General features: G+C 38.7%; 1 protein-coding gene and 1 pseudogene across 1 annotated transcript; one reads left to right on the forward strand and one right to left on the reverse strand.

Annotated features, from left to right (window-relative positions):
- Positions 1-8,689: 8,689 nt before the first annotated feature.
- LOC141826322 (UDP-glucuronate 4-epimerase 6-like) lies at positions 8,690-10,583 on the reverse strand. Its single transcript, XM_074713564.1, has one exon. It carries the CDS (start codon positions 10,436-10,438, stop codon positions 9,014-9,016), a length of 1,425 nt encoding a protein of 474 aa, XP_074569665.1. The 5' UTR covers positions 10,439-10,583; the 3' UTR covers positions 8,690-9,013.
- Positions 10,584-15,815: 5,232 nt separating this feature from the next.
- Positions 15,816-17,915, forward strand: LOC141828439 (uncharacterized; annotated as a pseudogene).
- The last annotated feature ends 187 nt before the right edge of the window (positions 17,916-18,102 follow it).

Below are 18,102 nucleotides of genomic sequence, written 5' to 3' on the forward strand. Positions count from 1 at the left end.
AATCATAAAATTATAAAGTCAAAAATTCAAAAAAAATAAGATAATATGAAAATTGGATAAAAATTAAATAGGACGTCTCATTTTAATTTTGTTATTAAAAAGACATTCTATTTTAATGTTCAATTGTGTATATTTATTCAAATACTCTCTGCATTTATTTTATACTGCTCAATTATCTCTCACCTAAATCTTCCATCTAATTTCTAAATCGTTCAAACGCGTTGCAATAGCTATGAAATCGTATATTACTCATGTTGTACCAGATATTGTTTAGTAGCTACTACAAAGTAAATATTAGATGAGTAAGTTGAATCCGTATTGTCAGGGCCGGCTCTAGGCATAGGCCCCCATTTTAATTGGGGCCTCCATTTTAATACATTAATGTATATATTTTAAGTAAATAAAAATTATTAAAATATTTTTATTAATCGATTTAACCGGTTAGGGCCCCAAATAAAAAAAATTCTTAAAACGCCACCAAATCTTAAAATGTCACCAAATAGTTCACTTTTCGTTCCGAATCTCCTGATTTGAACTGACCTTCGCTCGCACCTTCGCCGGCCCCAAATGAAAAAAAATCCTTAAAATGCCACCAAATCAACGTCACCAAACCGTTCACCTTTCGTTCTGAATCTCCCGATTTAAATTGACCTTCACTCGCACCTTCGCCCTTCGCCAGTTCACCGTTCGCCAGTTCACCTTCGCGCCTTCGCCCTTCGCTGGTTCGCCTTCCCCCTTCGCTCGCGCCTTAGCCAGTTCGCCTTCGCCGGTTCTGGTGGTTCACCGTCGATCGTTCGTTGTTCGTCTTTCGCCACCAAACTCTTCCCTTCGCCTTCGCAGTTCGCCCTTCGCCAGACCTCGTCGGCTCGTCGCGGTTGAAGAAGAGCAAGGCCGAAGAAAAGTGGTAAACGAGCACCCCTCTGTGAATCTATTCATTTTTACTACGCATAAAATTAAATTTTATTATTATTTAATTTTAAAATATTTTAAAAATAATAATTATTTTTAAAAAAAATCGCCTAGGGCCCCTCCTAGGCTTGAGCCGCCGCTGCGTATTGTAGTAGCTAGTTGCTCTAACAATTGTAGCAACTAACATGGCTGAATGCACGTTGTAACAATTATGAAACTGTAATCGTTATAATGTATATATTTTGAACTTCAAATATGTCAGATGCATTATAGTAACTACGAAATCATAGCTATTATAATATGTGTAATATCTATCGAATCATAACTATTACAATAGGTTCAATCTGTTCAAAAATTAGGATTTAAGATTTTGAGAGGAGATAATAGTATAAAATAATATTGGAAGACATTTGAATAATTATATATGATTGAACAACGGTATAAGATGTGCTTTGTTAAAAAAAATAAAAATCAAAATAGAACGGTTGGAAATAGAAGGATTTCTTTTGACCTTTGCCCATGAAAATTTACGAGTTTTTCATTCTAATTTATTTATTTTCAAATATCACAAAAAATCTAAAAAATTGTCACAAATAAGAAAGAAAATAAACTTGCAAAACTAGTGCTTACTTTACTAGATGGATCACTTACTAAGCACATTGCATGCGAGTTAAGATAATTTTCCTTATTCACTTAGGGTTAAAAATAGAGAAAGGATAGATTCATATGCAACTTCATTTCATTTCTAATTGGATTTTGATCTATCCAAAATGGAACATTTTCATCCTTTTCGTCTCAACTCTCCCATCTCCGAGCATGCCCTTTCACCGTAGCCCGAGGGGAGGGGGATGGTGAACTCATGACTTTGTGTTCCTCTCAATCGATTTCGACTACATTGTCTTTGAGCAAGCTCTTTCCTATGCTATCGCAAATCCAACAATGAGTTTGTGAACTCGATACTCACTAATCATGACTATCGCTTGCTCATGAGAATGTTTAATTGTTGATAAATATATATTTATAATGTAAGAATAATAATATATAACTATTACAATTAATATTAATATTTTTTTATTTCTGATTTCTGAAGTTGGTGTCTTGAACAGCACTTATGTTATATTTCACAATCCTTTAATATAATTAAAATGAGATAGTTTTTTTTTTTTGAAAAATAATTTAAAATTTGAAATTGAAATTCTCTTGGTCCATTCGCCCTCGTTGATCCCTAGCGAACAGAAGCAGCCATTCCGCTGTCCAGATCCTCGCCGACCGAGCGCAGCATTCACTCCTCCACGGCGCGCGCTGCTCCCGTCGGGTCGAGATTTCTGGCCCTGAAGAACCTGGCGGCGGAAACAAAGCCTTGGCGATGGGCGCCATCCAGGGGCGGCCCGCCGGGGTGTCCCTGTACGAGGACTTGGCGGCCGTCTCCGGCGTGCCTCTGTTCCTTTAATAATAAGGTGAGACAATTTTGAACTCTTTCTGCTGGTGCTTTAGATCCTTTTATCTCGATTCTATTTCATTTCTAGCTGAGTAGATCATGCATCTGTTAATGTTGTTAGAATCAGGGAGGGGGATTGAGTAGAGCTGTAGACCTGAAAATATAAATTTGACTCCGCTTACAAATGCAAGATTAGATAAACATTGCACTTAATACTCTTTTGTGTCAGTAGCGGAAACAAGAGATACAGATACAAATATAATGAGTAATGCTCACACTGATTCTACAACGCAGCCTAAGCCTACTCGTTAATGGGTTGCTCCTCGAAATTCTCCGTCAATCTTGTCCAAGTTTGCTTGATCTAAATCCTTTGGAAATCATTTTGCTCTTTTTTCACAACAATGTGTCACTTGAATTTTGTGCATCGTTATTGAGCAAAAGAGCACCAAGGCTTATATAAATAAGTCTCCAAACAACTAGTTTTCAAACATCTAGAATTCAAAATCCAGCTTTTCCATGACCAAAGGGCAATTGGCCAATGGCCTTGACAAGATTCAAGTCAATTGCTCTTGTGTCCGATTGATTGAATCCCAATTCAGTTTATTAGAGTCCGAACAAAAATATTCTCTTCTCCAAGCATTGTGCTTTCAGTCCAAATCTAAGCCAGCCTAGCACTCCAGTCGACTGCAGTCATTCCCACTACATAAACTTAGTGCATTTCTTAGCCACCAAACGAGTCTTGAACCAATTCATATTCTTAGTTAAACGTAAAGGATTTACAGAGCTGGTAGAATTGGTTTTGTTTCTTAGCACATAAGGAACTTCAGGAGACGAGTCATTCTGGAATAATTGTTAAAAGTAAACAACAAAGTATTAGATAACAAGCTTGAATCAAGCTTAACTTCGACCTTAAACATTTGAATGAATAATAGAGAATGGCGTGAAGATGAGATAAAATGATCACATCTTTTAAAGATTTGGAAGACTCAAATGATTGATAGATGAAGCTTAGAGGGTTTAACTACAAGGGAAATATAGAAATCGTACAAATAATCACCTTCTCTTTGTAAATTCTAAATAAAACAAGTTATTAGTAGACATAACCGAACGATTTAAGATTGATAATAAATTCAAAAGAACAAATGCATCAAGAAGATAGAAAAATGATATAGATAGAGGCAGCATTTGATGTAGCTTGGAGCAAAAGATCTACGAGATGGGAGTTGATGAACCCTCCTAAGGTCTGGTGGTCAACTATGTTCAGAGGATGGTCCAGTTTCACCTACAAATTAGCAGTCCACCTTGACGTGCCCAAATTAGATCTGTCTAGCGAGGGGTGAGATAGTGGCATGGATGTGTAGACAGCCATAATATGCTAGTGTACACATCTGACAAAGGGAGTGAAACTATCTCTCAAGATTTGTGAGAAAAACAGTGAGAAAAAAACATATTGGTGAGGAGTTTGTCAATGCATACCTTAGCATCTAAAATGATTGTGGTCATCCCAGGATTATAGATCCCTAGCTCCTGCATATCTGATAGCAGGAGAAGACGAAAAATAACCATAAAGCAGAGATCAATGGATTACCAAGCAATTGAACATCAATTTGTCCCCTTGATGCTCTAGTGGATTTACAAAGCTTGACCGCTTGGGTGGTGAGTATTCCAACTGACCTTGGCCCTTGAACTGAACTTGAACCACTTCAGCCCATGATGCATAATTCTTCCTCGATAATACTTGTTAGATCCATTAATTAGAAGATATGTTTGTTGATTATAAACTTTAGTAGTTCTAATTGTATTGATTATAAGTTTTATTAACTCCAATTGGATTGAGAGTGAAATCTCATTCTGTTATGAAATAGAATGAGATTTTAATAAATTATTTTGATTAGTCAAGAGGTGATTAGGTAAAAATTGATTTATTAAAGTTTAATCTAATTGTGTCACCCTTTGGTAGCTCGAGTGAGGACTCGAACATGGGCGGAGCTTTCATTTCCCAGCGTCAAAAAGCAGCATAAAATATAAAGTTAGTTAAAGTATATTTTAAAAAGACATGAAGCGACTATAAAGCAATGAAAATGTCCAATCAGCATAAATTATATTTTTTTGGAATGTTAGCTCTTTTAAAGGCGTGAATAGGGGATGACAATGAGTAGGAGAATTTGAATATTTAATTTTCATCTTCATCCCATTTATTATAAATTGATATAGAAGATCATATATCTATCCCATCATCCTCATACCCATCAAAAAGATCATATCTTTTATACTAATACTTTTTTTCATTTTATCTTACTATCAATTTATTTCTCATTCAATAATCAATTTTAAGTGTCAACCAATATCACAACACCATATGTATTGTGGTGTTGATTTTCAAAAATCAACACCATTGTGGTTCTAGATTTCAAAGAACAATACCACTTTAATCGGATATTCAAGTTGAATATGAGTAATTTTACTATAACCTGCCTCCAAATCTGAATCAGAAAATTCTCATATCCAATTATCTAATTATTTAATCGAGTTTAAAAAAATCCTTCCATATTCTCTTTTATTCAAGTTGGACATCAGATCCTTCATTGGATTTGGAAGAAATTATCATCCTTGGGCGTGAACATGAGGGAGGGAGTTAAAAGCACTTTTTTTTTGCTTTGCATTCACAAAAATCTAAGATTAATCTGTAGATTTGTTAGAAAACACTATCTGTTTGTTTTAATTTTTTTAAAAAAATAAAACAACGCCCTTCTTATTAAATATAGAGTAGGTGATATAATATATTAAAATAAATTGATTCATCTTGATAAGAAAAATATATTTTTGTCTCCACTAAACCAATATCCTAGCTCTAATAGATTATAAGAAATAATTTATCGAAATTATAGTTAAAAATAAAATGTTGGACTAATATTGATATGTTGTATATATTGCAAGACGCTTGATATGTGATGAGTGATGACAAGTAATTATCAATTTTTTTTATCATTTATAATTATAAAAATTTATTATAATATTTTGGATACGATATGAATTAATATAATTATTTTATACTATGATCTGGAATAATTATATCTGGTTCAACATATATGATTCCCGTATGCTCATACAGAAAAAACTGATAGAGTTGAACTGTGAGAGAATATTAAAGAAAACTTGAGAGTTTGAAGTGTAGATCTTGCATTAAAAGCACGCTTCAAGAGTAATTTTAATTTCTTTATATATTTTATTGTTCAAATTCGTGTTAATATGTAAAGAATTAAGATCCTATATTAAATTATAAAAAATTAATTTTTATAATTGAACTTTCTACTCTGAGCCCAATGATAATAGTTATAAAATCTGAAAGGTTCATGGCCATGGGAGCATTAAAATAACAAGCAGTGTCACGGTTGAAGAATCTAACAAACATTTTGGGATTGAAAGAAGCTCAATAGAGTTGAATCCTTAGGTGGCTTGTATATATGCAGGAGCAAACCACATCGGGGCAGATTTACAATGGTAATAGATGGATAAGGTAGAGTTCGTTCCATAGCAAAATGCCAAGAGATCAATTGACATCGCCTCTCATACAAATGATCAATTTTCAATAAGAGGACCACAGTTATCTGCTTAATGGAATTGTGTGCCTTCTCGATAAACAACATAATACTGCTGCTCCTCATCACTTGAATAGCAGTAATGAAAGTTGAAAACTTTATACTCGGTATGTATCCATTGTGAGTAACCTTTTGATGACAGGTAGACATTGTATCTTCGAAGTCAGTGGGGTCGAAGGATTAAAGGTGCCAGGCAAATGCATGTTGAGGATCACATCAACAAGCTGCAATAGATATAATTCATTGGCGTCGGCAAGAAATGGACAAACGTCAGGTCTGGTCCAACATCCAATCAACCCTTTTGATGAGAACAGAGCAGCGACTTTATATACTTGGAGATGGTGTTGCCTTGTTCTTTATAAGTATGTGGACACCATTGCCCTTTGCTTATTATAAAAATTTAGGTGGATACTTATAATTTGTGATTTATTATTATTATTTCCGGTTAAATTGTTTACAGATAAATGACAGATTTGATTACTCACGGAAGACTGTAGACAAAATGAAGAACTGAAGGACGCCCATTTGGAATTTGCCTTGCTGGATAAAGCGATGCAGTTGCTGCATCTATATATATACATCGTCTTAAATACATACAAGTATGAACAGTAAGTAATCTTAAATATATTCAATGTCTAGTGTAAGTAATTTCGATATTTTACTAATCGCTTAAGTATTCATGTTTTATAATTTTAAAAATATATAATGCTTTCTCATTATATTCCTTCCTTCTTTTCATATTTAATTTTTTTTACTCTATCTGATTAAGAATTTATCATTCTCGATTTAGATTGTCGAATTCAAAGTTAAGAGTATGGATAAAGAGATTTTTTAAGTATGTTGATTTTAATTTGGAATGATTTATAATTTTTTAGCTCTATTAGTTAGTTTTTTTTTTTGATAAAATTGATTGATGGATTTAGTTTTTGAAATGTATTTTTTTTAGAAATCTCCTTGGATACTATAGTGTGTTATGTTGTATTTTATGCATTTTCATGCAAAAAAATGATACAATATAAAAAAAATCTATCTATATGTTGTTAGATTTGAATTCGACAGCCTAGCCTATGTAAATTGAGAACAATAAATTGTTAAATTCGTAAAGATTTGATAAAATTTATTATGAGCTCATTATAAGATTTAGGATAAGATATTTACTAACCAACATTACCTATAAACTTCTAGGATTCCTATGATTCAAAATATATTAAACTTTTAAATTTTGAATAATAGTGTAGGTTTATGGATGATGAACTTAAAGAATTCTGAATTATTTTAAATCAAAGTCAATGTACTCTTGAAGTCTGCTTAATATATTTATATACTTAAATTTGAATTCGACAGTCTAAATTGAAAACAATAAATTTTTAAATTTAAATATATAAAAAAAGAAAGGAGTATAATGGAAAAGTATGGTATGTTTTTGTAATTTTAAAATTTGAGTATGTGAAATAGATAATATTGAAATTTGCCCAAACAGTTTAGTAAAATATGGAAGTAATTAGGCTATTTTTGATGTAATAGTTATAATATCTTTAATACAATCCTCCTCATAGGTAAATGTGTTGATTGGTTATTACAGGGATAGATTTGTTGCAGTAGGCAAAAGTCGAATATAACGAAATTAAAGTAATATTATCTGTAATAGTCAATTGTAATTTTTTAATTTACCTCCTCACATATGGTTGTAATTCATCTATTTTGTTTGATTTGATCATTCTATATAATCTAATTGGTTCAATGATTTGACTAATCCATCGTTCTTAATTACTATAGCAAGTCCACTTTCTCCCGAGACTATAGTATAGTATTATGGTAAGAGATGTAATAAATTGTTACTCAGACCTTAAAAAAATTTGATTGATCTGTGCTACTTGATCATCTCACCCACTCGATTTGATCAATTCAATTAACCTGACTAAGTCCTCTATAGTCTACTAGATTAGCCCATCCAATCGAATATTTTTAAAATTTTAAATGTCTTGTATATATATACATACACACAAAAAAAGGAATGATCATAAAGTAGGAATCTAGACCTCCATATCCAATCCAATCAAATCCTATCCTGCCCCATCCTCGTCCCTAGCGATGAGTAGTCAACAACACGCATATAACATTAGCTGGATCCACTACACGCTTGGAATTCCGTTCCCACAAATTAATCATACTCGACAAACTCCTCCATCAAAGTAAACATTTAAGTTTTATTTTTTTTTGTTTTACAATAATAATGATTTATTATTATTATTATCATCAAATAATAATTGATTTTTATAAATATGAGTTAGTCCTTATGAATTAGAAGATATCACATCACCAAAGAGCATAAGACCCTCTATTAATTAGTCAATTGTAACTTTCTGATTTATCATAGATGATTTTAAGATGGATCATGCATAACGGATGACAAATTTAATGCTCTCTACTAATAAAATTTCTTAATTGGAATTGAAGTTGACCCCTAGCCAAACGCCATTTCCCCATGCATTAGTTTAAGTCAATATCCCTTGATCCAACATTTTCACTCCCTTCAACATCTCCAATCCCTAAAACTTCCATGCATCAAAAATGACTTTGAGATTTTCTTTCCCTTGTTCTTCCATCCTTGTCCATCTTACTGGACTACTGCATGTGATATTAGTGTCACAATTGAGAGAGGGTATTATAATCAATGCACAAAAAGAGAAATTATATATAGCAAAGAAAATTCTATAACAAAATATGCTATTGAGATTGAGAGTGAGAGAGAGAAGCAAAATATATAGAACCGTGAGTGGTTTTTTACATTCATGCAATTGCAACCTTAATTCACAATTACAACAATAATAATAAGAGAGAAGTTATCGAGGGAAGAGAAATTGGAGAAGAAAGAAACAGAGGAACCATGACATCATCCTTCTTCTTCCTCAGTCGTGGTTATTTTCTCTCTTGTCTCTTTACTCCAATTCCTTCTTCTCCTCGCTCTTTATTGACAGGGCTAATCGATCATCTTAATTACCGTAATGTATGATTGGAGACGACGGTAGATACACTTAAATTGAAGTAATTAATCGGCCATTATTAACTACGCTGTCGCCGTCGCCGGAGTTTCTTCGCCTTCCTCCTCCGCCCTCTTTTTGGGGGAGGTATGCTTACCGGTCTGAACTTTGTAGTATTCTACGTACCACTTGACGAACTTCTCGAGGCCGGTTGCGAGGTCGGTGGTCGGGTGGTAGCCGAAGTCCTGCTCCGCCAAGCTGACGTTGGCGTGGGTGTAGGGGACGTCACCGTTCTGCGGCAGCGTCACCACGTTCTTCTTCGCCTTCTTCCCCAGGAGGTTCTCTAATATTCCCACCATCTTCGACACTGGCACCGGCGCCGTGTTGCCGAGGTTGTACACCCTGAGCTGCGCCGGGCCTCGCTTCTTCCCGCCCCCGCCGGTGCTGGGAGTGGCCGTGTCGAGAGCGCCGAGGCATCCCCGGACGACGTCGTCGATGTAGGTGAAGTCGCGCTGCACGGCGGCGCCGTCGTGGCGTCGGAAAAGATTGATGGGTTTCCCGGCGAGGATCCGCTCTGTGAAGGAGAAGTAGGCCATGTCGGGGCGGCCCCACGGACCGTACACTGTGAAGAAGCGGAGGCCGGTGATGGAGAGGCCGTAGATGTGGTTGTAGGTGTGGGCGATGGCCTCGCCGGCCTTCTTGGTGGCGGCGTAGAGGGACGCCGGGCGGTCGGTGCGGTGGCTCTCGGAGAAGGGGGTGGCGGTGTTGAGGCCGTAGACAGAGGAGGAGGAAGCCCACACGATGGCCGGCTGCGGGTCGGCGTGTTTGGCCGCCACCTCGAACAGGGCCACGAGGCCGGCGACGTTGGAGGCCACGTACGACTGCGGGTTGCGCATGGCGTAGCGGACGCCAGCCTGCGCCGCCAGGTGAAGGACGTGGGAGAAGGGCACGACGTCGAAGAGCTTGGTGAGAAGCGCGGCGTCGTTGATGTCGGCGTCGAGGACGAGGACGCCGTGGCGGCCGAGAAGCCCCTGGCGCGCGCGCTTCAGCGAAGGGTCATAGTAGGAATTAAAGTTGTCGACGCCGACAACGCCGTCCCCGCGCTTCTTCAGCGCAAGCGAGCAGTGCGTGCCGACGAACCCCGCCGCGCCCGTGACGAGCACGGTGAGCCCATCCTGTCGGCGCGGGGTCGCCGACCTCCGAACCTCCCGCTCCCACGCAGCTCCCCCATAATTGATCGCGGAGGACGACGACGACGACGCCATGAGGCTCCGGTGGTTGGAGTGCCCACCGGCGGCCCCGGCGGACGACACGGCCGAAGACCCCGAGAGCAGAAGCGGCGGGTAATGGAGCGTGAAGAGCAAGATAAGGACGACGGTGGCGAGGATGGTAGCGCGGAAGAGGAGATGAGAGGAGGCAGCAACGACCTTGGCGCTGTTGATCCGGCGGAGAAGGTAGCTTCCATGCCGCTCTAACCTGAAGCTCTTGCTCGTGTCCTCCAAAGAAGCCATTTTTCCTCCCACACTCGCCCTGAGCTGCTGCTGCTGCTGCTTCTGCGGCGGCGGCGGCGTCAAACTCCTCGTCGGCGCTCCTCCCTCTCTCTACTAGAGCAGCAGCGTCTGCAATATAAAAGAAAGGCAAAGGCAAAGGCAAAGGCAGAGTGCGAAGTGTGAGAAACAACTAAGCAAGTGGGGTTTTGGGATTGTGCCGCAAAGGGCTGTAAATTCTCTGTTTGGTGGGGTTAAGAATGTTAACTGAGTGCCTTAGAGGACAGGGCAAGGTCAGGCATCAACCTTCCCTTGCTCTGTTTTAATTGTTTTGCATAGAAATGTTGTTGGTGGTTGTCTCGTGTCTGGAAATCACATGGCATTTCACACACAAACCCCATCATCATCTTCTTCTTCTTCATGGCATGTGGCCCCTTCCTCTCGACGATGCTCGAGCAGGGCCGCATGGCTGCAGTGATCAGATCGCGATGGAATTAATGGGAGCATCCACCTCTGCCTTTTTCTCCTTCATTTTCTTCCTGTTCCTTTCATTTTGTTTCCTGTCGACTCCTCAAAATGCTAAACTGAACAAAAGTACTGCTGCCTTCGTCGTCATGTTTGGATAATCAAAAAGAAATTAATTTCAATTATTGAAGACTTATCATATTGGAGCTGCAAGACAATCATATTTATAATATTTTGACAATTTGAATAAATAGATTTGTTGTTGTTGTTGTTGTTGTTGTTATTATTGTTAATAATGCCTAATTTACTACTGGAAGGAAGAATAATGGTATAGATAAGGATCCTCTATGGAAGTGAAATTTACTCAAGAGAAAAGGGCGGTTGATAAGCTTAGATCCGAGTTGAGCTCATGATAAGTAGGTGTTCCGATTAAATACCGCGGATGGTAAAAGCACCAGTCAATGAACTACCTGATCAGAACAATCTTGGGACTAGGTGAAGTGGGAACGTCGAGCAGAACCGCACCTGAAACACACTAGAAGAAAGAGATTAGATTGACGCCGGGGAGTCTCGGCAAACCATTCTACGCTCAAGTTAGAGTTTCGGTGAAGATCTCAAGAATAAGAGCAAATAGAGAGAGTTGTAAGAGTTTCAGAGAGCGGACCTCCTGCATGAGGGTGAGTTACACTTTTTATAACCTGCCTTAGGGTTTCGTACGTGAAGTCGGTTGACGTACACCTCGAGCGGCCATACGCTACCGAAAGCACCTCCTCTCTGTTCCCTCCATTTTTGGCTGTTTGTGTAGGGAAGGTGCATAGGAGAAGATCGGGTCTGACATCAATATCTTCCCTTTGGCAGTACGTGTAAGCCACGAGGTTAAAGGGAGAAGCCACGTAAAACGACTTAGTACGCCTTTCATATGGTGACGCAGAAAGGAGAGGTGTCAAAAGAAACCAAACTTGTGTTATTCGCAAACAAGTCCTTCTTTGAGCGGCGGCGCCCTAAGGCTAGTGTCAGAGACTCATAACTAAGACTAAGGTGTAGCCTACATGAGGTGGAGTGGCCGAGACAGCATGCAGAAGTGAGATTGGCCGAGACGGGGTTACTGGCTGAGACAGAGTCACTGGCTAAGACAGGAGTGGCTGCTGGCTGAGACTAGTCAGAGATGGGGGATAAAAATCCCTCGGGCTCGTGTTAGCACCTCAGCTATAACTTTGATCATTGGAAGACTTACAAGGGAGCCATGTCATCCATCTTGACCATCCGCATCAGTAGGTCATGAGCTCGTGTGTTAGTTCGTCTAATTTTGGGCTGAAATCGATCCGCAGATGGACTAAAATTTCATCCTTTCGCTAATTTTACGTCTAGTAAATAAATAAAAATATTAGGACACCGACCGACGATCCATCCTTTTTGAGTAAACAGAGCCTAACTAAACATAGAGCAAGTGGAAGAAGGTGCCGAGGTTCGGTTTGTGTTTTGGAGTGAGATGGCGATCGAGAACAAAGAACAGAAGCTCAGTTGCTGGGAACCTTCCCTTCACATGGCGCACATGATTCACCTCTCTCGTATTAATTCTTCACTGCAGACAAAAACAAGAAAAAAAAAATCTTGTTCTTGTGATTACCTAAACACAAATCGAATTAAAAAAACAATTATAATTTTTTTTTTTGTTTTTTTCAAAAAATGAATTGTCGGCAGAGATCTTTGTTTGTATTTGTTTGTATATACGGTGTGGTGGTGTGACTCTTCGTGCTCGTCCAAATTAGTTAAGAGTACTTGATGTTGATAAGGAGAGGTTATTACGATTTGGTGGTCATCGGTCGGTCACGCGCTTGCTTTAGATCATATACGAGATGGATGCCACCGACCGACTTATCATCTCAAAGGGTTGGATATTTAGACGAGATTCATCTCTTGAAAGATTGGTCTCCCAAGTAGACTCGCTCGTATATTTGGCAAAGCCCTTACATTGTGCTCGAGGAAATAAGAGAGAACTTTGAAATTTACCATGAAACTTAGTAAAAAAGTATCACTCCACCTTGAAATAGCTTGAATCAAAAGGGCATGGTGCAATAGTAAAGACACATAGTGGGCAATTTGGTAGTTAGAATTCAATTCTCAAGAATGCAAGGAAGGTCGTTCACCTCTAAGACTAATTCGATCAGTATGGAATTGTAAGGATTTGTAAAAGGTTAGATATTTAAATTATTAAAAAAACATTAGTCAAAGTTGTTCCATGTGAAGTGCAAAAAAGAGCATGTGTATTAAATTATGAAGGAGACATTATTTTAATAATTTTAATATTTTTTGCATATTATTATTATATAAATAAATAGAAAATAAAAAAAATCTCTAATTATACATATCATAAAAGGGTGTTTTTTTAAAAAAAAAAATAACACTCATTCATATACCCTTAAGCAACTTTGCCAAAGGTGTTCTAAGGTAAAGCAATTTTAACTAACTTGGTCAAAACTACTTTAAAATGGTGCAATTTTGATCAAAACTACTCCACCTTAAAATAGCTTAAACCAAATTAAGTTGATCAAAACTACTTTAAAGTTGTTCCAAGTGGAGTACAAAGGAGCATTTAATTTGAGGTATTAAAGTACTAAACTATTGACTCTTAGAAAACCCCCCAAACCCTAATGCTATGATGTTAATTAATTATATGATCTTTCAAAAGCAATCTTCAAATATTATTATTATTACTACTACTTCTATTTTATGATAAAAAAAAGTGCCCTCCTTCAACAAGACAAGAGGGCAAGCCAAGTTCTCCTCTTCAAAGTTCAAAGGCAAGTATGAACAAATTGCCCTCTTTCCATGGACACTTGATCCCATCCCACATGCCACTTCTCTCTTCACTAGGACATCACAGCTCAAATGTCCCATTCCATCCATCATCTTCTCACAAAAGTAAAGGATCGATCAATGATAGAAAGTAGAGTAGTGATTATAATTAATTAAGCATGTGCCATGAGACCCTACATTGATGACATACATGCATCATATCCCTTCAATGATGCTCCTTGAATCTTAGATAGGGTTTTGATGATATCCTTGCCCTTCCTCTGGTCCACCAAAGGGGTATCCTATGCTTCTTTTTCCCATATAGCATTCACACCACTATTTCCCCATTCATGTAATTGTCGGTGGAGACGGAGATAGTATGTGTTGATCCCCCATATATCCACTCTGGTTGTTTGACATGATCACCGAAAACAAACATGATGGTGGAAGAGACACGTATTAATCGTATAGCACTATGCGGGTTAGTTATTGCGGTGGATATCAAAGTTTTATATGTTGATCCCTATATAGTGACTCGGGTTGTTTGACATAATTATTGAAAGCAAACATTGATCTTAAAGTGGACATAGTTGTCCTATTACCATTAGGGTTAATTGCCAAATAGCTCATAAATCTTGAAAAAATTAACCTAAGGCATCGTGGGGACATAATTAGAATTCGAATGACAAGCACAACCCTTGTCCTAAGGATGACAAGATTAGAATATTCTCACACTTTAAGGTGGAACATAATCATTCCATTCGAAGGACCTACATGAAAATTAAAATTTTATCGAACTTTAAAGTAAAACAAAAAAGAATAAATTTGAAGGACCTACATAATTATTAAAATTATGGCTAAAATTCGCACAAAGCGATCGACATACTATTCTCGCACATGGTGGGTTCTCCGATCGATCTAACATTGTTAAAATCGGTTGAATAATTGAAGAATATGACATAAAACTAAATTAATTATTTTCAAAACTAAGTCATTCTTTCTTATTTTTCAAAATTTTAGCATGTTTTTAAAATATATTTTTGCAAAATCACAAGCGGGCTAAGGAGAAGCCAATGCAAACTAGGGTAGGCCCGGCCCATTTTGAAGTTCTTCAATCGACCTAAGAATAAACTAAGGGCTCCCCTTCCTTTCTTTCCATTTAAGTAAACAACTCCTAAATGTTTGCTCATGAAATATGGCCCTTGCCCTTTGCTTCTCACTTTACCCTCCGAATTATATTTTCACGAATTCTTAAGAATCATTAATAAACTTATTGTTGAGATAGATATCGCGGTCCAAATTAACTTGGTCTAAACATTCCTAATGCGAGTCCTTTGATGTCGAAATTGATTTGAATCCCTACTAGAATCCCTTGATACTATTAAATTAACAAACTAAGTGATCTTTTTTCTTAAATGCTTTAGTTATAATTTAGATTGATTGTGTTATGAGTTTTGATCATTGAAGTAGGGGTCTAGGGTTTCGAGAACCTACCGTTGGATTGACTTGAACTTTGGCTTGATCAAACTTAGCCACTTAGGTAATGCAAAAACTATAGCAACACACCGAGTACGTAATATAACGAATGTGCAACTTCATAAGCATAGTGGATTGAGCACAACATGAGTCCATTTTTTTGATGTAACGCCTGACTTGCCTCACTAGACCTCACCATGAGCATGTGTGCAACATGTCTGTTCTAGCCTAGCTAGCAAACTAAATTAATAATTAAAATATAAAATATAAAAATTTATTTTGATAGTCAATAAAAAATTTATATAAAATTTAATAAAAATTTTTATATAAAATTAATATTAATCGATTAAATTAGATAATTAAATTAAAAAAAAACTATCACATGAAGCACTGTGCAAAGTGTAGGACAGGTTGGGTTTGGCTAAAATCCCACCAGCTCATGGAATCTTTAAATATTCCAACATCCACATCTTGTGGGAATGTGGTGCTGTGATATGATCACTCCCATTTTTCCCAATTTGTTCTTCTCCTCGATGTGCACTTCACTGAAACAATCAACGCGGCACAGACTACGCGGGGGTGAGAGTATCAAGCTCTCGGTCCTCTTTAAAGACGACCTTCCTCTTTTCCCGGGGGGACAGCGATGCAGGTTCCGTTACGATCTGAATCGTAACGTGTCGGCCGGGGTCCGGATACGCCGCCGGCGTCGGCGGCGAAGATTTGCCCTGGACCGTTCCGCGGCTATTCTAGGGGGGAGGTCTCGGAGCGCAGGATGGGGGTTTTGCGAGAGGTGAAGTGGTGCTGCTTTTGCTCGGGCGGAAGGAGCCTGGATAGGATCAAAGATGGCATTTTTACCTCCAAAGGTCCCTCCTTGGCGTCTATTTCTGCGGCGGCGGCGGCGGCGGAGGAAGCGTGGGAGGGACCGGGTTCCTCATCCACCGCAACCTTCTCCTTACGACTCACGCCAACCTCCCAAATGTAGCCGCTGCGGAGGTCGCCGAGGTCTCCCTCTGCCATGGCCGTCTCCCTGCCAGACTTGTTCCTCAAAGGTCAATCACTAACGTTTTCTCAACGAAATTGTCTGTTGCTCTTTTTATGAATTGCATTGATCAAAATTATGGTTAAGAAGAAGAAAGATAATGAACATGACATTGGCAGTGGAATGCTGCAAACTTGATTGAAAGTGGTACTGTGCTGAAGTTGGAGGAGTGTTCCTTCTTCCAATTGGATAGCCATTTTAGATGCAACAAGATGCTATGATATGTTTGCAGGATCATTCTCTATTTCGAATCAAAATTTTGGTTCATTCTTCAGATTTTAGGCTGAATGAGTTGTTACACCCCTTTCAACTTAGATCATTCCATGGAACCCTATGTTGTACATAATTCTGCAAGGATAAGTTCGATCGGCTTCTTAGTTGACATTAGTTTTGATCCTCAACTCATAGATCTGAGTATGCAACTTTTAGGAAATTAATGCTGTTCTACATCACTAGCCTGTAAGATGTAAGTTTATGTTTCTAACGCACTTCCTCTTGTTCATGTGTCAAAGTTCCCATGTTTTCTTTTAACCTTTTTTCAGATTCTTCGTCACAAGTTCCATTCTTGATCTGACAATCGTGGGGATCGACACTAAGGATGCCCACTCATCCTCACAGGTGCAGCAGCAGCCTCATTACCTGAAAACCTGCTGCAAATCGAGTCTTGAGCTTGGGACTCTGGTTTATGTTCTAGGATTCACAGACAAAGAAGAGTTGGCAATTGGCGAAGGAAAAGTAGTAATAGCTACCGATAATCTCATAAAATTGTCGACTGATGGGGTCGCATGGTTCCCAGGATCTGCTGGTTTTGACATCCAAGGGAATCTAGCTTTCATGGTGTGTGATCCCATGAAACTTGCTTCTTCTTCTGCATCGTCTTCTTCATCCAAGTCATGGAAAAAGGAGGATGTTCCTATGCAATTTGGAATTCCTATCCCGATAATTTGCAACTGGTTGCATCAGCATTGGGAAGAAGGAAACTTGGACGAGGTTAGCAAGCCAAAATTACCTCTGAGTAGGTTGATGTCGAATGGACACAGTGAGTCTCCCGGTGCAACTCTCACACTTCGCCGGATCTTCAAAGCCAATGAGGAGGAGAATGACAATGCTTCGTCGTCATTACAAATGGTTCAACACTCTAAACATACTCCTGCATCAAGCAGCTCAGTGAAAAAGATTGAAGATGCCCCTTCAAAGTCAAAGGCTCCAAAACCTATATTTTTACCGTTGCCTCTTCGACACATGCTCTCTGAGGAAGCTGCCGATGATGATCGTAGACCTACGAACCAATCGAGCATTCCTCCGGTCGGTACCTGGCAAAATGACTGCTCCGGTGAGGTGCAGCCCGCTGCATCGCCGATCGATATGTTGGAGGATGGGTTTGACAGTGGGGAGGAAACGATGTACTCTGCCGAGACGATGGAAAGTAGAAACATACCGAGTCCATCGGAAACCAAGCACCAAAATGTGGGAAGGAGCCATAGTTGTGTCGAATGTAGCAGATGGAGTTGCAGTAAGCGAAACTCAGCGGCATTGCAGAAACAGAATACCATAATTCCTGTGAGAAGAAAAACAAGTTCACCAGGGGCAGCGTTACTTCTTCCACGGAATCACGATTACTGCAGCCCGACGGTCTCCTCGAGCATGAAGAACAGGAACAACTCAGAGCAGACGCCGAGACCTCGTCGGAACGCCGTTCGGGTGTCGCCGAGGTGGGTGCTCTGATGATTCTTTGTTAAAGACTGTAAATAAAACTATAATAAAGGGTGTTTGGGTAAATTTCCCTTCTTTCATGGTAAAATAATAATAATAATAATAATAATAATAATAATAATAATAATAATAATAATTCTCGTGAATCAGTTGTGGGCCGAGAAGGCCTTCCATTGACTGGGCTGGGCCTCCATTTCAA

The sequence above is a fragment of the Curcuma longa genome, chromosome 4 (assembly GCF_044706935.1).
Source record: "Curcuma longa cultivar G26 ecotype Majalengka, Jawa Barat chromosome 4, ITB_CL_G26_1.1, whole genome shotgun sequence".
Taxonomy (NCBI): domain Eukaryota; kingdom Viridiplantae; phylum Streptophyta; class Magnoliopsida; order Zingiberales; family Zingiberaceae; genus Curcuma; species Curcuma longa.

Excerpts from the sequence above, each read along its gene's own strand:
- LOC141826322 (XM_074713564.1), bottom strand. The coding sequence starts at position 10,438 with ATGGCTTCTTTGGAGGACACGAGCAAGAGCTTCAGGTTAGAGCGGCAT.